The following is a 19,999-nucleotide window of genomic DNA, read 5'->3' as shown; positions in this document are numbered from 1 at the left end:
GCATAGATATATTTCCAGTCTTAAACATTTTGTAATTTATTATTCTTAATTTTCAGTTAATTTGGTTTAAACTGATTGTTAGGATTAAAAATACTCATCTTTTCGCAGTGTGGAATTCAGTAATTATGTTTGTTTTTTGGGAGGGGGTGGGATGACGAGAGTAACCTCTGAATTTAACTTACTTCCAGTAGGTTCGTAAAATAAAAAAATGTTTGGGGAGAGGTAGAACTGTTTTTCGTGAAAAGACCATGAACCTTGAAGTCAGACAAGGATGTTTAAATTTTGGCTCTTTTCACTTCATTGCATTGTGATGAATAAGTTATTTAATCTCTGATTGTTAATTTTTTTCTTCATCTACAAAATAAATATAACACTGCCTGTTTTTGCAGGGGGGTAGTGATTTTGTATTACCGGTTATAAATTATCTAAATGCTTATTACATGGTAGGTGTGGTGTTGGTGGTGACTACTGAAGAAGCACTGGGAACTTGGAAGTGACACTAGCTTAAAGTGGCAAGGAAAGGCACAGAATAAAACTGAAGATCTACTGAATATTTAAAAATATTGGAGACACTTAGGAATGAGTAATCCCCTTTGTGTTTTCATTGAGGCTGTTAATGTATAATGATTAACACTTAAAATGATAATACTCAATTTAAAACAGGTTTTTTCTTTTTCAGTTATTGAAATAAGTTTGATGATTTAAAAGGTCAGGCTTCATTTATATGTAAAATTTGGTAAAAGAATTTCAATTCATTTTTAATGAAAATTATTTTTTAGTTGCCTATTAGTAATTAGATTAATAATCTTACTATGCTAAATTAATTGATTGGGGGAGAAATAACTGTCTAGTATTTCTATTACAAAAATGGACAACTCTGAAGATTTTTTGGAATCATTAAGTAAATGTGACTACAAATAGTCTTTTTTTACATTAAGGAGAATTGACATCTCTCCAAGTGCCCTGAGAAAGCATACCCGTTTAGCAGGGGAAGAGAGAGTTTTTAAAGAAGAAAATCAAAAGGTATGTTTTGAATGAACAATTTTTTTACGTTAAGTTTAGCTCAGTTAATAATACTGTACAAAGCATGGTTTATCTAGGCAAAATGTTTACAGATATCTCGTATTTTTAACTTGTAAATACATTAAATGTATTTATAGTAGTGTATATAGTGTTCCTAGAAGAAATTAAGCTGACAGTCTACCATGTATCTTTAAGTTAAACCAAGAGTAGTGTTTTTTGTTTTTTGGTTTTTTTGAGAATTTTTAGAAGGGTTTATTTGTATCAAACTGAAGACATGTGCTGGCAAGGTATCAGATGCTCCCCAAACCAAGAGTACTTTTTAAAAATGCTAATGAAAGGAAGAAATTAGTTCTAAGAAAAGGGTAAAGAATCAATAGGTAGACAAAGAACAATTATAAAACAATGATTCAAATTACATTAGGGTTTCTATAAAGTTCTGAGTTGAAATGAATGAACCAGAATAAATATTCCTTGATTCGTATGTCTACATTAATACCTCTAGCTTCCTCACAGGACAAGAAGTAATGCCCATGCTACTGGGCATTTTTGATCTGGACTAAGAAATAAGCATTCCAGGAACTGATTTACAAATGAACACTTGGAACAAAAACTATGTCACTATCACAGTGTTTGTAGGTTTTGGGGATGAATATTTTTAAACTTTAGAGAGGGACCTATGAATGACTGGCTTTGTTGGGAGAGCTCTGTGGGAATGGAATTCAGTCATTTTGGGGACTGATGTACTCTGATAATTCGAAATTGACATTTTCTAGGTTAGGCCAGTCAGGCGACAGGCCATAAAAGTCTAGTAGGAGTGTAGGCAAAGGTAAAGAGCAACCGTTGTAATGAAAAGTTTAGGCAACTTGGAAGTATTGCTTTGTTCCCAGTTCTGGCTGTCACCAAATACTATCTCTGATATTTGGGAAACATTTAGCTTTTTGGATGTTGGTTTTCCAGTCAGAAAAATGAAAATACATCTATTTTGCTGAGTTGTTGAATGATGGGGCAAATTAAGAAACTTTTATTAATAGTTGTATACAGTTTTTTTAATGAGCATGCTATTGCCTTATTAGATATAGAATTTAGAGCTTCGAAAGAAAATGGTTTTTTGCATGGGGCTTACCGATCCTGGAAAAATAGCTTCTGAGAAGTGAATACTATTTTGGCTTTTACTTTCAATACTTTGGATTCAGTGTTGGTTTTGTTTTGCCAACAACTTAGGCTGTCCTTGTGCTCTGACACTGAGTGTTTTTCTCATTACGTAGACCAGATTATGATCTGGAGGAGAAAAAATAGTGATTACTGATGGATGGACAAAAGATATGACTTTGCTTTTTATCCTTCATCTTATCTGAATGAATAATTAACGTGTGTTAATGAGTAGTGTGTGTGTATGTGTATATATATATATAGGAGTTTATAAACCGTTTTCACTTACATTGGCTTTTTACTTGTGGGCTTGGTAATACAAGGCGAATAGGAAGGTTTTTGCTCTTGATTAGATTTTCTTTGTTACCCTGGGAACAAATAGGTGAGTAGTTGCCATTATTTGGAGATGTATATATACTTTCAGGTATATAAATGCTTTTGAATATTATAGCTAGACTTCCCAGAGTAAGTACTTCTTAATTGTTGAATACTAGCAAGGATGTCCACATTATTAGCATCTTACTGATGTGTAATTTTTCTTCATTCCTAGATTCCTCTTTCCATCTTCCTAAATTATATAGTATTTGAAAAAGCAATGGAACAAGAAGGAGGTGAATTGTGACCCAGTTAAACTAATGTCCGTTGCAAAACCTGAATTGAGAAAGGGCAGTATATGGCCCAAGATACTGAGTACAGAATTGGAAATAATGTTTCTGACTTTGTTTCTACCCTTGTTCAACTTCAATTGGTTTCATTAATCATATTCCACTTGCATGTTATGAAAATTACAGAATTCTTTAAGTGGTTTTTATTGGGTTGGTCAATTTATTTGGAAAGAGCTTGATGATAATGAGGCTTAAGAAATGAGAACCATTACTCTAGGATCCCTTAACTTTATAGGCAGATGGCTATACTACAGCTGTAGATTATAATATCTGTCATTGTTAAGCTTTTTTTTTTTTTTTTTAATACTATTTGGAAGGATAAGGATGATAATGAGGCTTACTGAGTAGAAAAATAATTATGTCATTTTACTGATTAAGTCCAAAATTTTTTATGGATTGCTTTGAGCCAAAACTTAGGGCATTTTCAAGATAATTAGCTTTTAATAACTTCACCAGTCTCACTGTACTTGTGTACATAAATGTTTAGTAAAAATGAGTACATTTTTAAACAAAAAGTGTGGAAGTAGTTTGTTATGATCCATTTTTTTGATATTAAAATGTCAGCCTAGAAACTGGCATAAAATTTGTGTGTGTGTGTCTGTGTGTGTCTGTGTGTATGTATTTTTCCCATCACTCCCCTGAAATCTGTTTTTTACATCTGTCTTTTGTAGGGAGATAAAAAATTAAGGTGTGATTCTGCTGATCTTCGGCATGACATTGATCGTCGAAGAAAAGAAAGAAGTAAAGAACGGGGGGATTCCAAGGGCTCCAGGGAATCCAGTGGATCAAGAAAGCAGGAAAAAACTCCAAAAGATTACAAGGAATACAAATCATACAAAGATGACAGGTAATTGTTAAAACTGTCTGAATTAGGTTTTAGCTTCTAATTAGCCTTTAATAATTGTCAGCTTAATTGCTTTCAATTTTGACTGTGTAATCGAATGTTTAAATTTAAACAATTAAAATTATTTGTTTTACAGCAAAAATGTATTTGTCTTTTACACGGCTTATGGTGGATGAGGACAAAAACTTTGGAATAGCAAGCTAACACTGAAAAAAAAAATGACAAATTAATGTGTCCTATTATCCAGGCTACATCAGGAGGTTGGACTTCAATGCAGTGCATTTCTAGAAAGTTTGTGTAAGAACTTTGGTTCGTTATGCTTGATTCCGCACTTTTTCAACTCATAACACCCAGAGTACAAGAATTTTAAGCTGATACCTAGTGGTTTAACATGGGAGAGATGGGGGGAGGAAGAACTAGTTTTTATGAAGTAGCGATGTGTATTAGTCTTTCAAAGTAATGTTTCCATGGATACTATTAGCAGTGGTAAGAGTTATTGCAGGTATGATAACTGATATCGGGTGTTGCATTAGAATCATGTAAAATTGATCATCATAGAGTCAAATAAATAATAGGAATACTAAGTATCATAGATAATTGTTTTTCTTGGTATTCATTAGGTAAATGGTGGATTTTATTTGTGTTTTTTAAATTAAGACTGGTATTTGTAATGTTATGTTACATGCTTTTTATTTCTATAACGGAGTTATGGCCCAAACCTTACCAACTGTTTGCACCCAGGGTATACATACTGCAGTCATTTTGAAACTTGGCCTTAAGAACATCCTTTCTTTTTCCTGCTCTTCTTTTTCTTTCCTTAAAATAAAAAATAAGTTAAAAATATTGAAGAACTGAACTTTATTCTCGAAGTTTCCCGACTGCTAGTTTCTAACTGGCAGGCATAGCATGTTGTTCAGTAGTGATGTAAAATAAATATTGAAGGAGAATGAAAACAGACTGTCAAAGTTTAACACCCAATTGGGCATTTCAGTTATGTAATAATTTTAATAAGGGATAGTTTTTTGACTTGAAAAATATCTCTCATTGTAAGATTCAACAGGGTCTTCATCTTTTTAAAAATAGCACATTTTTTTTTGTTTTCTTTATTTATTTTGCAGTAAACATAAAAGTAGAGAGCAAGATCATTCTCGATCTTCATCCTCTTCTGCATCACCTTCTTCTCCCAGTTCTCGAGAAGAAAAGGAGAGTAAGAAGGAAAGAGAAGAAGAATTTAAAACTCACCATGAACTGAAAGAATACTCAGGCTTTGGAGGAGTTAGCCGACCACGAGGAACCTTTGTAAGTAATAAAATGATCTTTGATCATTTGATAGGACTTTTTACCTTAGAGTACTGTACATAGGTAAATAAAATACATGTTTTAGACTTTGTTATTTGAGTCATTACTCGTATAGTTAGAAGTAGTTTTGAAAAATGAATTGTTATTTGAAGTATCATCTTCATTATATGCATTTTGGGGGAGGGAAGAGGAATGAAGCTGGAACGAGGCTTTGTATGCAGTAAGAAGTGTTTTTGCCTAAGTAAAAGTGAATGCCATTTTGAGTTCTATATAAACTAGATACATTTCTTAACTTTGGAATCAATAATTGCACATAGTGCTTAAAGACAAAAGAGTCAAGGAAGGTTATTGAGACTCATTTCTTAATCACTTAGTTTTGAAAAGATATCTAAAAAAAACATTTTTAAAAATCCATATGTTCATCTCTGTATTGTAACTATTTTCATCTTTGCTTTTAAGTCCCTCTTTATATGTTTATTAATCATAGAAATCACAGAACCTTTTATTTTGCATAACATACGTGTTACTCTTGTGTTTTAATAAATTTGTTTTAATTATTTAATGACTTCATAGTATACATCTTTTTGACACTTTTAATTTCTAGATTCAGATTTCCTTGACCTAGTATCCAGTTGGTTATTATAGGCTTCCTTAATTAGATCATTTGGGAAAGAAAAACTTTGCTTATATGGTTATAGGTGAGTTGAACACTTGAGGATCCTATAATAATTCAAAGGAATTAGGTAACTCTTTTGGCTAAGTAAAAGGGAAAAGAACCACCTTGATTATTTTAAAATATTCAAACTGTGAAAGTGTAGTATTCTAACACTTAAGTTTGTGGATTTCTTAATTTTCAGTAGGCAGGATTTTTTGCCTGTGATACAGAATAGTCAGTCTCAGGATTTTTTGCCTGTGATAATAGAATGATCTATGAAATAAAGATTTAGGAAGGAAGTTTGGGAACATGTTTTTTGTTACTGCAGTAAAATTAAGAGTTTGCATGTAACTAAGTATCTTTGATTGCGTTACTAAACAACTCTATTAATGTTAATCAGTTCCGAATTAGAGGCAGAGGAAGAGCCAGAGGAGTTTTTGCTGGGACAAATACTGGTCCAAACAACTCAAATACTACTTTTCAAAAGAGACCGAAGGAAGAGGAATGGGATCCAGAATATACCCCAAAGAGCAAGAAGTACTTCTTGGTGGGTGTTAGAAATCTGTGTTTATTTGGTTTGCATTAATTTTCAAAGCATACTGGGTGAATACATTTGAGTACAGATAACCACTACTGTGAGAACATTTCACCATAATGAGGAAAACTTTTAAAAAAATTCATTGCCCAGATGATCTAAAGTTTTGAAAATGTGGGTCCCTTTAGTTCTGTTTGAATTTTATTGACATCATCTGTGGGCTGATCAGGATAAACTAAAAATTATACCTGATTCGATAGCCATGGTCAGAGAAGAACGTTAATACATATTTTATCTGTCTGTAAGACAGTAACAGTTGTAGAAACGTCTCATTAAGATTTACCTTCCATCATTACAGACAGTTGTTTAAATGAAATGCAAGGAGAATTCTTTCAGAGTACATATAATTAAGGGTCTCAGGGAGGCTGTTAACTTTCATTGGAGTTAAAGGAAGATGAAAAATTACTGTATGGAAAAGTTGCTAGGTACACTGATGCTTCCTTGTGTTACTTTTCTCTCTCAAGTAGTTTTCTAAGGGATGAAACTAGAGGAAGTGGGTACTGAAGGATTGTCTATGTAACCATGGAAATTTTTTACAGTTTGGAATGGAAGAAAAGGGTACGTCCTGCATTATAGACACGAGTTGAGAAAATATCAAAACCATTATGAGAAATAGTCATTTTTGTCATAGCTGTTCAGGGAAGTCAGGTTTCAGAGACTAGTTTTGAAGATCTAGCTGTTTTGTTGAAGTAAGTAGGAAAATAGTACTGGATTTACAGAATTGTCTTTTACTTGGCTTTAATGAATACCTGAATGTCCATGGCACATCTGCTAAGTTAGAGGATAGAGCTGTATTCTAAAGTAGAATAGGTTGGAGAATGGGCAGTGTAATTATTTGAGAAATTAGTTTCCATTTGCCTTTTTTGGGGGGTGCTACTTTAATCAACAAGAGTTTTAAAAAATTACATTTTTACAGCATGCATTATCTGTAATGTTTGCTCAGTATATGTTCTTCTGAGGAGTAATTTATGCTTGTTCAATAATCTGGAAAGTTATAGAAAAGTTGGATAATTTATGTGTATTAACAGATTGCTCTTTATGCTAGGTGTCTGAAGGATGAGACGACAAATACATTGATTCCAGTTCTTGGTTTAGAGCATAGTAATGGAGAAACAAACATTCTAAATATGTATTGTGGATTTCCTCCAAAGGAGGAGGAACTGGTGGATTATTATGACAGAGTGATTAGCAGAGAGGAACATGACTTGAATCTTGAGCTTAAAAGATGGGGAGTTGTACGGTAGATAGCAGCAGTAGTGAAACATCCTGATACAGGGAACTCTAGTACTCAGATGGCTAGATAATTGTTATAAAATTGGGGAAATTAAGAAAAAGCAGGAGCCAAATTGTAGAAGGCAGTAATATTTTTATAAATTTGGATTGTAAGCAGTTTTAGAAGGATTGTGATAGTGAGACCAAACATCTCAGCAATATTGTGTGTCTGAAATAAAGGGCAAGATTGGAAAAAAGTTAAAGTGACATTTACGAGGACTTATTCAGGGACCCACTAGTTGAATGTTGGTAGTGAGAAGAAGAAATTTTCTTAAGATGTAGAGTGGGGCTTGCAGGGGAAAGAAGCCCATTTGAGGAGATTCAGTTCTGTTTTTGAATTGCCTGGAAGGAATCAGAGATAGGCAATATAGATAGTTGCTAATGCAGATCTAGAGAGAAGAAAATCAAGGAACTATCATTTTACAAGTCAACGGGTAAAAGCCATTATAAGATCACCTGGTCAGATAGAGAAGACATTAAAAGGCCAACCTTTCAGAGATGTGAGGGGTGAGGAGTAAATAGTAAAAATGCCAGACAGTATAGATCAAATGTGAAGGGTCAAAAAGTTAAGAGGGAAATGAGAGGTGAACTAATGAAGAGTAAGTAATTTTTAGCACTTTCAGCATTTCACAAATATTTGATTAATGCCAGACCTTCATTTCTTATGGTATTATTTCATAATCTGGTTATCATAGTTTTTACTTTAATTGGGATGTAATTATTTTATGTTGGCCTGTAATTAGTAATTAGATAGTAGGTATACCAATCTAGAAGATCGCTATTTTAAGAATTTATGAGTAGTGGTAACTTATGAATAGTGGTAACATTTTATATGTTTTCTATTTAAAATATTTCTGGGTTATATTTAAAATACTTCATGTCTTTGTTAAATATACACGTGCTTTTGGCACAGACTGATGTTTACTAGAAGTAAAATTAAGACTAATAAAATTTTTTTAAAAAAATCAATTCCCAAAGTTAATTATTTGGATTCTTAATGAATTATTGAAATGACCACTCTGGTTTTTGCATAGATAATTAAATTTAAAAATTTTTGCATTTTTTGTAAAGATACTTGACTTTTCAAATAGCTAATGAGAATAGAAATGTAAACAAATATAATTCAGAATTGATGAAGTTGAGGTTGAAAACTATAGGCATTCACCTAGGTTCTTTCAGAATAATTTCCCAGCATAGAATTTTTGTCCATATTAATGAAACATTCTAATTCTTAGTAATAATGATGATAGATAACATTTATTGAAAATATATACTATGCTAAGCAGTATTCTGTGTTTTACATGTATGTATGTATTTCATACTTATAAAATCCTTTCGAGGTAGAGCCATTATTTTACTTTTACTTTGAAAAACACTGAGGTACAGAGATTGAGCAGCTTAACCAAAGTTAAAGTTACATGACTAGTAAGCATGGGATCAGAATTTGAACCCATGTTTGGGCTCCAGAGCCTGGGTTCTGCAAACACCAGTATTATTGTTCCAGGACTGAGTAGTAATAGTATTTGTTGGATTCTTTTCTGACATTTCCCATCTCAAAACTTGGATTTATGCAAAGATGTTTTCAATAATAAGTACTTCAGGAAAGATACTAGTCTTAGACTCTGAAATTCTATGGAGGGGCAAGTATATAAAAAGTTGGAGCAACTGGGAAATTGCTGAAATGGGAAAGTTCTCAGTGGTGAGTTGATACTGTCTTCTAAGGAAGAGAACACCCATGGTGGGGAAGGGAGTTTGGGATTGGAGTTTGATTAAATTAATCGTTCGAAACTATCTGTGGAGCAGAGGTGAGGATTCAGGTCTTGGTTCTAATACGGCCTCCTTTTATAACAGGTTTTTGGCTGTGTATTATACATATCTTCTGGCACTTTATAATCTGTGAAGTTAATTTTTGAAAGTTGTAATAAGACAAAAATCTTCATGTAAGACTTTGAGGATTAAGGGTTATTTAGTATGTGTAGCATCAAAATGTCACTCAGGTAGCCGCCACCAGGATAACCTCTGAAATACACAACGTAATCTTCTAGCTATTTTTTTTTTACCCAGTTTCAGAATATTGTATATTTAAGAGTATCGATTACTTTAACTTGCATGTCCAGCTTTGCCACTGCTTTTTTTATTTCTACTCTTGGCTGGCTCCTATGGTAACCATTTACTTCTAACAGGTTTCCTGAGAAATGTAGTTTGTGAGTGATGGGCATAAGAGATAGTGGAAAGGAGGACACTTGGCCTTGGGCAGGTTACTCAATTTCTCTGCCTCAGTTTTTTCATATCGAAACTGGGATTAGTAACAGTATTTTATAGAGTTCCGAGGATTTAGATGAGTAATAGCATGGAAAGTGCTCAGAACAGTACCTTACCCTTAGCAGTATATAAAATGATTATTGCCAAATTTATTGAGTGCTTGCTTGTCACACTCTGGCCCGGGCAATTTTTACAGATCATCTGTATTTCCTCAAGGCTGTCTCTCTTAAAATGAAGAAATAAAGTCACGCAGTTTCTATTAAGATATAAATCCATGCGTCTGACTCTAAAACCTGTTTGTCATGGAATACAGTGTAAATACCACAAACTCTAGAGTTGGGTATGCTTATACCAAAAGGGATCCTGAAATTATGTAATTCTGTGTGCATTGTTTTCAGTGGCAGAGTATTTTAAAATAGTTTATTTTCAGTTTACAATTAAACTTTCTGACATTGAAATTTATAGTTCCTAAACTTGATAGTTCCTAAACTTGTTCCTTCTGGAGTCATGCACACCTCAAGCTAGTGTTCTTTCATTGCTTTGGTAAAGATAGATTGTTAGAAATTGGTAACTGTCCTTATATAATCTTTTGATTACATGTAACTGAGCTTTTCAAGTCATGCAGGAGGGGGAGGGTGATCTGTATTACATGGATATATATAAGCGTACATTCTGTTTTGAATCACGCTCATATCACATAATATTTGAAAAAAGGTTTTAGTGACTTTTTCAGACAGTTGATCAGCACTAGTACTCCATAGATTATACAATAATTTTTGCATTTTATGCCTGTTGTCTCATACAGGGAGGAGCACCATTTTGCCTTAATTGGTGACAAACTTATGAGGTGGGCAGCAGTTAAATTACCTTACAAGAGAGTGTAGGCTTTTTGTTTTATATTTTGGGGTGTAATAGTCATCCACAAAGTCAAGTACTTTTCAATTTTGCAGATTCTTTGGATTAATGGAATAAATTATAAATGGGGACCATCTCTATTTGGATACAATTAATGAAAAATTAAGTTTGGAATGTAATAGCTACAGTACTTCAGGTTGGCGAAGAAGAAATAAGTTGAGGTATTCCTCTAGGGACCATGCCATCATGATTTGGGTTGTGAGATTACCTGGCTCAGAAGATTGATGTGTAATAATACATTGATTTAGATTTAAATCTCAGTAGGATTTTAAAATCCGTTCATGTATGTAAGGTATCATTCATAACACCTATTTTGTAAATGTTGATATTGTAATGATGTTTTTATAACTTTGTAACATCTTTATGACTTTGGTAAATATTTTCGGAAAAAATATTGGTTATTTTATTGACATACTGTACAATTAATGACAGGTGGACTTAGGTTGACATAAATTGGAAAGGAAAAAAGTAAAAAGTTTGAAAATGGGCAGTAATTTAGCAGTTGAGATTCTCTAACAAATTGTCTTGGACAGCTCTCAATGCTTGGATTACTAAGCACTAAAATGTAATTATTTGTTTTGATAAAAGAATATATTTTTGTTGAAAAGTTGAGTTTTATTGGTTTTATTTTATTGTGTTTTAGAGCATTACCAATCTCACACACAATCTTCAGGAGATTTATACCATGACTTATGAGTGAGGGTACAATTACCTTTCTTAAAAGAAAGACATTTCATTGATTATTGTTTTTAACCTTTCTGTAGCATGATGACAGAGATGATGGTGTGGACTATTGGGCCAAAAGAGGAAGAGGTCGTGGTACTTTTCAACGTGGCAGAGGGCGCTTTAACTTCAAAAAATCAGGTAGCAGTCCAAAATGGACTCATGACAAATACCAAGGGGATGGGATCGTTGAAGATGAAGAAGAGACCATGGAAAATAATGAAGAAAAGAAGGACAGACGCAAAGAAGAAAAGGTAGAAAATTTCAAGTTGTTAGTGATTCTAACAGATTTTCTTCTATATAGTTTTGGTGGGCTAATTGGTTAATTATTTAAATTTTTAGAAACAATGATACAGTATTATGGATCATTTTCACACTTTGCATCTTCGCTAATCCTTGTTTTCTCTCCCTCTCTTTTTAGGAATAGTAAATCTGAAGTGAGATTGAAGCAGAGAGCAGAACTTGCACCCACCATTTTTTACCTAATTTTTGTTTTCAAATAAGAATGTAATAAGCATTTTACTTAAATTTTACTGTTTGCAAGTAGTCTATAGAAATTTTGTTTTAGGTCTTTAAATATCTTGAAAAATAGTAGACTGTATGTTGAAAATTGTACTGAAATAAAGTAGAAAATTGTTACGTACCATATTTGTAACTATCAACTTTTAAAAAGAATACTTTTACTGTTTTTGTTACATGCATTGTAATTCTGCTTTGTCTATAAGATATGGTCAAGTACAACTCTGTGAAAGTTCTGATTCTCTTCCCTCCCTGTTTGTTAATGTTTATTCTGAAGTAAACGTTAGCTCTGCATACAGATCCCTGAACAGAAGTTGTTTATAGAGATCGCACTAATTATTTTCACTCTATAAATCTGTTTAACATTTTCCTTAATTCAAACACACTACATTGTAGGGTGACTAATTTTTGAAGTGTACCACAGAAAAAATTGTTACTTTGGTAAACTTAAGCTAGTTTAACACTTCAGCAAATGTTTAAGAAGAAAAGCTTTTCCAAGAGCTAAGAAATGCAGATTGAAAGTATGCCAATTTTTCTTTTTTCTTTTTCCTTTTTTTTTTTTTTTTTTTTTTTTTACTGAAAGCAAGCAGTGGCCTATAAAAACTATTCTTAGGAGCCTTTACAAATTGGGTTCAAAATTCAGTGTTCTCATTCTGTTCTTATTTGAAAGTTTGAGTCATGGTCTTAGATAGCAGCTTTTCTTTTGAGAGAGGAAACTAGTTTGTAATAATACAGCAGATAAAACCCCCATTGCTACTGAAGGTCTTATTTTTAAAAACAAAACAGAACAAAACCTGTAATCCTGGTGATGGTGTGGAAGAGGAGTATCCTGCAGAATAACGTGATACATTAAAAAGATGTACCTGATTTCATATCTTACATATTTATTTGAGCTTTTGAACAGCTGAAATAATAGATTATATAGTCTAACCATAAGGAAAAATAGAGAAACAGAACATACTATTCGTTAGTGGTATTTTAAGTAACTCATTTTTCAAATGTCACCAATAAAAAGTTTTTGACAGGAAGTTTGTTGCAGCACTGATGTAACTTAGTTTTCATTATTTTTTCCCTAATTCAGTTGCAGTTTGTAAAATGGCCTTTTCTGTTTCTTCACAAGGGGTCTGATTTTTAGGTATATAATCTTTAAAATGTGAATTACCTTTATGTTATGTTGCTAGCTCTTCAAGGAATGAAAATCTGAAATAGTAAATATCAGTGTTAAGTCTGCTTTATGAGCATATATAACAGTCAAATTTCATGTTAATTAAGCAATTGAATTAGTTGTATATGTTTGCATTAAAATGAGATAAAGATCTTATTCAGTTGTAAACTTCCAAAGATCTTAAGTGTATGGCCCTTTCATCCTCACTTTGTGATTTGCAGTCCTATCACCTTGATTACATCCAGGGGCATTTGCTAAGAGCTATTGGGGAAAAAAATTGGAAAAAATTCCCCTACAAAAACAACCCTCAATACATGTGATGTTTATGGCCCTAAGGTCCTTAGTATTGCATGATCTCTTCTATTAATTTTGTCTTTCTGAAATTGTTACAGCAGAGGAAATTCTGTCAAAGCACGTATGTATTGGAATAATCAGGACATAAATAATATTCTCCCAGTTAGAATAATTACATGCTAAAGCAGCATGGATTTGATCTCCAGTACAGGAGAATTTCATGACCATTTTTTATTTTACACAAATAAATTTAGTTTTTAACAGTTATTTGGTTAAACACTGAATCTGTATGCATGCCTATAAATGTGCAGCTTTGCTTTTCCACTTAAGACAATAGGAAAAAAGGAATTTGTTGAGAAATTAATAGGGAGTGGGAATAAAGCTACCTAAGTCCTATCAACAAGTTATATTTTAAGTGTAGGTGCATTGCTTTAACACAAATATATACAGGATTTGGTTACTTTTATTATCTTAAAATTGAGGAAATAGTATCATACCAGAATATAGTGGGAAGGGTGATTGTGGATATCACCTTTTTCAGAGCCAAGCATATAAAAGTAGCCTGTGTGTATTTTTTTAGACCACAATTTAGCTCCACACTTCATGACATGTTATAGAAGTCGAAAAGTTTCTCTTGGTAAGGTGTTTGTTATAAGTGCCAGAAAATACTAACTCTTTGATATCTACATTAAGGGATTTCCTTTTGTCTAGAGAAGGAAAACAAATATGAACCAAAGGGTATTTCCAGAACAGATAGCTGTTTAAGAAGGCCATGACTCAGTCTTAGGTGTGTATACCTTTTAACATCCTAGAGTTTTAATAGAAAAAAAATGTTTTTTCAATTACAGCCTACTTTAAAGAATTGTTATTGTTCCCTTTTGTCACAGTTAAAATCAAGTGTTGGGAATTATAATTTGAGAAAAAAATATTAAACCCAATAAGAATGAATGTAGATGGCTCAACAAATCTTACTCAGTGTGATGTATAATGCAACAGGGACCCTTGTAAATTGTCATAATGCCAATAAAATGTCATAAGTGGTAATAGCTGTTGTTGCTTACCTGATTTTGAGACTATTTCTTTGTTCTATACAACTGATTTCTATGGCCTGTTTCTAGATTTTAGAATAACTAGTTCATCTTATAGGAAAATTAACTGTTGTGTGGGCTTTTGTGGGGTTTGGTAAGTACTTTATAGAACTTCTCAAATCCCTATATAATATTCATTCTTGTTTCCCCTGGGAAAATGTGAAATTGTACAGTGGGTAATTCCAGGTCATTATTAGAGAATACAGGAATTCTGGATTTCTAGTCTAGCCTTCCTGCTTCTGTTTAATACAGGAACGTATTGGCTGCAGTATTAGGGAAAATCAGCATTCTCTTTCTAAAAATATAGTAGTTAACAGGTTTTTTAAAAAGTCTGTTAGAGTAAGATCTGGTGTAATTCTTAAAATTCGTATAAATTATTTGAAATGGGCCATTCTGTCAACTTGAAACAAGCATTTTCACAGAAATTTGTGTGCTAAGACAGATTTTGGCTATTCCTTTAAAATTGTTAAATTTCTGGGTAATTTATGTTATTTGCCAGTTTCCTATATAAAAACATGCTCTCATTGGGGACATTTTCTAAGTTGAAAAATTTACGTAGTTTTTTTCTTTTTGGGTTTCAGCTGGAATCCCTGTGGGATATACTGTTTCCATGTGGAACAGTATATTCCTTTCATGTTCAGAAGTACAGAGGCCTGTCTCAATTCATGAAGTTGCTAAATAGGGACGGCAAATGGAAAAATAAACTTTATTGTCATGGGATTGTTTTGGCTACATTTTGTCTCTGGGTGGTAGATCCTGATCTAACCCTTAACAATTTATAGAGTATTTGTTACATCTAGGGTTCTCAAATAGTTGAAACTTATTCTTACATCTGAATGTCAAGGGTCTAATCAGTTTATAGAGGTAGATATTAAAAATGAATCTCTTAGTGAAGTTTTAAGTGAACAAGGTTGGTTATTAATCAGTTTCTTCGAATCTAGCAGCATAGGGAGATTAGTTGTATTCCATTGACTCAGAAGCAATTATGTGGATTTATGAGCTGGGTTCCATATTTTTCACAGACATTAGTAATGATTAGTGTGCACAGTTATGAGAATGAAACCAAAGTTGTACATTCACATAATTATGTAATGTCATAATGGTAAAATGTTTTTCCGATGGACATTTTAGATGTTAACAGCCGATTTACAGTACTCTTAAAATGCAGAAGATAGTTTTGATTCTGGTAAGTAGAAAAGGGTTGGGCAAATGGGTTTTTATGATATTCGTAAGAACTGGAATCAGTTTTCGCTTAATCTCTTGGGGTTGCTCAACTTCCTGATTCAATAATAATGAGCCCTCCGTTTAATACAAGTAGATGATAGTAAGCACACCATAAAGTTAGATGACTTGAAAGGGTTTACATTCACAGCCTGAAATGTTTGGCAATAACTTCGTTAGTATGATAGTAATTGCAAATTTCATGGAATGTAAAGGGCCACAGAAAAATAAAGAATACCACTCACTCACCATAATAATGGTTTACTTGCTGTCTTACTTAGTCTTTAACTATAGAAGGTCATGATTTTTCTGTCTTATTTGTACTAGAAAGGGAAAACTAAACTTTATTAAGCTTCCAGAGTATTTCTAAGGCTGCCGTGACGGAAATGTTAAATACAAATTGAAGTGACGGAAATGTTAAATACAAATTGAATTTTAAAAGAAGTTGAATACCTTCACCAGTGTATGCATAAAAAGCTGTAAAATAGGCTTTGTTTAATGTCAGTATATAATTTTTTATGCATACATTTGGTGATAGCTTTCAAAATTTTGTTAAAAGTTTCCTCTTTTTCACACCCCACCCATTGTTACTATGATAAAGATGTTTATCACTTGCCCTAGCTGCTGCAGTAGTTTCTTAATTTGAACTTTAAGGCCTTTCATTTTTATCCTTTGTCATCTGTGGGATGTTTTTCAGTTACAAAATTAATGTCATTTTAAAGTTAAAATCCCCTTGATGTCATCCTGCTGCCTAAACTTTATATTGAACATGAATTATAGGAATTCTTTATGAGCTGTTTTTTGTCTTGCATTATCCAACTCCTTGTTCATTTATCTATTTTTAAACATTGCTCGTCACCTTTTGTGTGTGGTTTTGTAGTACCATGTTTTTAAGAGAAAACAAATTTAAAGTTAAGGGCATTCCAGAGAAGCTACAGGTCTGAAAGTGTCATGTGAGTAGTTGGAAAATATGTTTACTGTAGAAAAATGATGGCTAAGATAGTTCTTTGGTTGCAGTTTAAGTGCTTAAAGGGCTTTTCCTTAGAAGAGGAAACACACTCAAATCATATAGAACCAAAATAACATTTTGCCTAACATATTCCATGTTTAGAGGCCATGAAATAAAAATTGTAAGTACACAGGCATAACACAGCTAATATTTGACGACTAGGTATTTAAAGAGTAGGCAGCTTGTGAATAGCAAGTTTTCTGCTTACAGAAGTATGGATAATCTGGATATTTGTCCTTGTTAGGAATGCTGTGCTACCTGAAGCTAGTTCTCTGGATTACATATTTAAGATTAGGAGCTATAGTTTAAGGTCCTTGCTTTATTAAATTAGATGTTACCATCTGAGATCAGTGGTTTTTTAAAAAATCAATTTCATTTACATAACATTGAAAAATGTAGCACTAGTGCAGCATTTTTGTTTTAAGATTTATGCTATATGCCAAATCTTTGGATGACAATTTGCTATTGGAAGGCAAAATAATTTATTTGGAATTTTTATGAAGTGGAGCTTCTTTATTCCTATTACTTAGACCATGACAATATTGACATATGAGTTATTGTCAAAAATGAAAATGATTAAATGGAAGCATTGGGAGTACTGATGTACTATCTGGATGATATGGAAGACTGGCAGGATATTCTTTAATTATTTTTCCTGTATTCTGGGTTTTAACCAACTCCTTTTAAGTGATTGGCAAGAATCAAGGTATACCTAGTTATGAACCTGTGATTGTATCAGGAAACAAAATATCAAGTCAAATCTAAAAATAATGGAATCAAAAAAATCAAGCAACAGTTAACCTTTAAGCTTATAGATCTAGCATGTATTTTTGTTTAAAAAGTTACATAATACCTTTAGATTCAAATACTGAGCATAACCTAGGCTTTATATAAATTAGTTAAAAGTTCAAATCTGATTTTAGATAATTACCTTAGATTTTGTAATATTAATATTACATCACTATAAGTAAATAGTTTAGATATTTAGGTCATAGGGCTCCACTCTTTTCCATTACTTAATCATTTTTATTGTCAACAGAAAAAAGGAAAATATCAGGAGAATTTGATTTAAAACATTTTAATGTCAAGGAAAGTCTTGGTCTGAATTATCTCTCCAATTTTTGAATAAATGTAAAGTTTCAATGAGCCCTTGAGCAGTGTGTAATCTTTTAAATAGCAGTAGTCTGTTTGAGTGGACTGTGTGGTACCTTAGAGGCTTCAAGCACAGGCAGAACAAGGAAAAAGGCCTGAAGTATTTCTCTTTTTGAAATATAAAATTAACTTTCTGGGCATGTACATCCCAATCTGAAGATCACTCTTTCATGGTTTAGGTTGGAGAGGCAATTGCATATTTTGATAGTGTGTTATATTGTATTCTGCCTCATTAATATAATTACAGTATTTTGAGTTCACCTAATTACCTAAAACAGGCTTACATCAGTCACAAGGCTAATGGAGTTGTCTAGGCAGTTTGCACCATTAAGTACATATTCTAGCCTTTTTCCAAGCCAGCACTCATCCTCTCTCCATTAATTCACTGAAAAAGAGTGTCTGGCATTGCATATAAAGATGAGTAAAAAATTCTTCATCTTGGGAATCTAGAACATAGTATAATGATAATAGTGGTTCTGGAAAAATAACAAAAGCAAATATCTATGCACAGCATTCGCAGTTAAACTAGGTGATAAGCTTTTCTTATGAACCCCAAATAGTGGATGGTAGCAAACCACCAACCTGCCTGGTACTGAATGTTGAATGTTGTGCTGTATGAAGAGTGCAGCCGGAAGGAGGCTTTTACTACTGGTTCCCATTGTGTTCTCAAGGGATGCTTTTGTTCTAGCCCTGTCTACTATGTGCCGTTTGATATCAGACTGTAAAGAAAAGGGTATAAGATTTACTTACGAGGGAACAAGGGAGGGAAAAGAAATTTGAGAATATTGTGATTTACTAATTTCATGTAGGATGGCTGATTCATTTGCTTTCTACTTTGATATTGCCCAACACACCCCTCCTCTGCCTCTACTTTCACCCTAATCTAGTTGAGCCTACTTGGTTCTGTCACTGTAATCACTGTCTGCCAGTTGCTTAGTTCCAAGTCATTCTTGGTGTCTGTTCTCTCATCCCATTATATCCACTTATTTTCTTCAACAGTATTGATTAAATGCCTGTTATATGCCAGGCACTCTTCTAAAGCACTGGTGACACAGCATATGAGTCAAAACAGAATTCCCATTCTGGAGTTTACAGTAGAGTTTGGCAGTGGAGGGAAGTGGAGGGGCACATGGTGATACGTGCTATAAAGAAAAATAAGGAGAGTGAGGATAGATGCTGTGGTGCTCAGAGAAAACCTCTTTGAGGTCTTCACAGTGTAAGCTCCAGGAGGGCAAGGGCTTACCTGCCTTGCTCATTATTGCATCCCCCTGTGCTTAGAATGGTGCCTGACACACAACAGTCAGTGTTAGTTGAATGAATAAATGTTATGGGCCATAGAGAAATTGGTTAAAAAATAACTTTTTTTTTTATTATGTAGGTCAGCAGTGGGCACAGTTGATCTTAAATTGTCATGTCACTCTAATTCATCTGTCACTTAAATATGAGTAGAGGAAACTTGTCTTTTATGAAGCCAGTAACCTCAAATCAGAATTGAAAATTGGAATATCACCTGTCATGACTTAGTCATCACCTCGCCATCCTTAGCTTGGCCAGGTCAGTGTCCAGCCCATGTTTGGTAGCATGGATAACCAGGAGCGTTTCGTGATGTAACATTCTAAGTACTGCAAAGCTGCAGAGCCCTGGAGGATAGTGTTTAGCTTCTGCTAGTACCAGAAGTATATATTAGATGTTTGCTCATTGAACGATGATCAAAAAAATCGCGACTCCTCGCGGCAAACGGACTTAGGAGAGCAGCCTCTCTTTGGGTCTGGGTGTAGGGGGTGACATATTTTTCCTTCTAAGATATGAGTGGGGAACGAACTCCAGATCGTGGCCTGGCCGAAGGGCCCATAATGGCTCCATAATGCCCGGCTGTAGACACCCATTTTTGAAAGAGAGGGAAAACCTAAATCCGGCCCCCCGCGTGCGTCCCTGGCGCGACCCGCCCCGCCCAGCAGCTGCCTATTGGTTTCTATTAGCTGCCTCACGGAAGACCCACCCTCTCAAAGGAGATGGAAAATCCCAGTAGTCTAAATAACCGTAACTAACCTCACGTAATCCAGCAACCAATCACAAACAGCGGTCTTCAGCGTTGTCCAATGAGATCGGGCACGCCTCGCGGCCCGCGGAGTTTGAGTCTAGGGACGCG

At 33.7% G+C, this 19,999-nt stretch overlaps 1 protein-coding gene across 5 annotated transcripts in view; it reads left to right on the top strand.

Moving 5' to 3' along the window:
• Positions 1-14,424, top strand: part of BCLAF1 (BCL2 associated transcription factor 1) — a 28,956-nt gene extending 14,532 nt beyond the window's left edge. For 2 of the 5 annotated variants that reach the window (XM_036221961.1, XM_016165850.2), the window contains exons 8-13: positions 939-1,023; positions 3,509-3,684; positions 4,800-4,980; positions 6,036-6,182; positions 11,444-11,656; positions 11,824-14,424. In XM_036221961.1, coding sequence (XP_036077854.1) covers positions 939-1,023; positions 3,509-3,684; positions 4,800-4,980; positions 6,036-6,182; positions 11,444-11,656; positions 11,824-11,829 — 808 coding nt within the window. In that variant the 3' untranslated portion in view covers positions 11,830-14,424. Of the gene's footprint in view, positions 1-938; positions 1,024-3,508; positions 3,685-3,817; positions 3,979-4,799; positions 4,981-6,035; positions 6,183-11,443; positions 11,657-11,823 lie in introns of all 5 variants that reach the window. The other 3 variants (XM_036221962.1, XM_016165852.2, XR_001599521.2) reach the window with 2 other exon arrangements.
• The last annotated feature ends 5,575 nt before the right edge of the window (positions 14,425-19,999 follow it).

This window comes from Rousettus aegyptiacus, unplaced genomic scaffold (assembly GCF_014176215.1).
Source record: "Rousettus aegyptiacus isolate mRouAeg1 unplaced genomic scaffold, mRouAeg1.p scaffold_m13_p_1, whole genome shotgun sequence".
NCBI lineage: Eukaryota > Metazoa > Chordata > Mammalia > Chiroptera > Pteropodidae > Rousettus > Rousettus aegyptiacus.
Note: the sequence above shows the minus strand (reverse complement) of the source record. Positions and strands in the feature narration are given on the sequence as shown.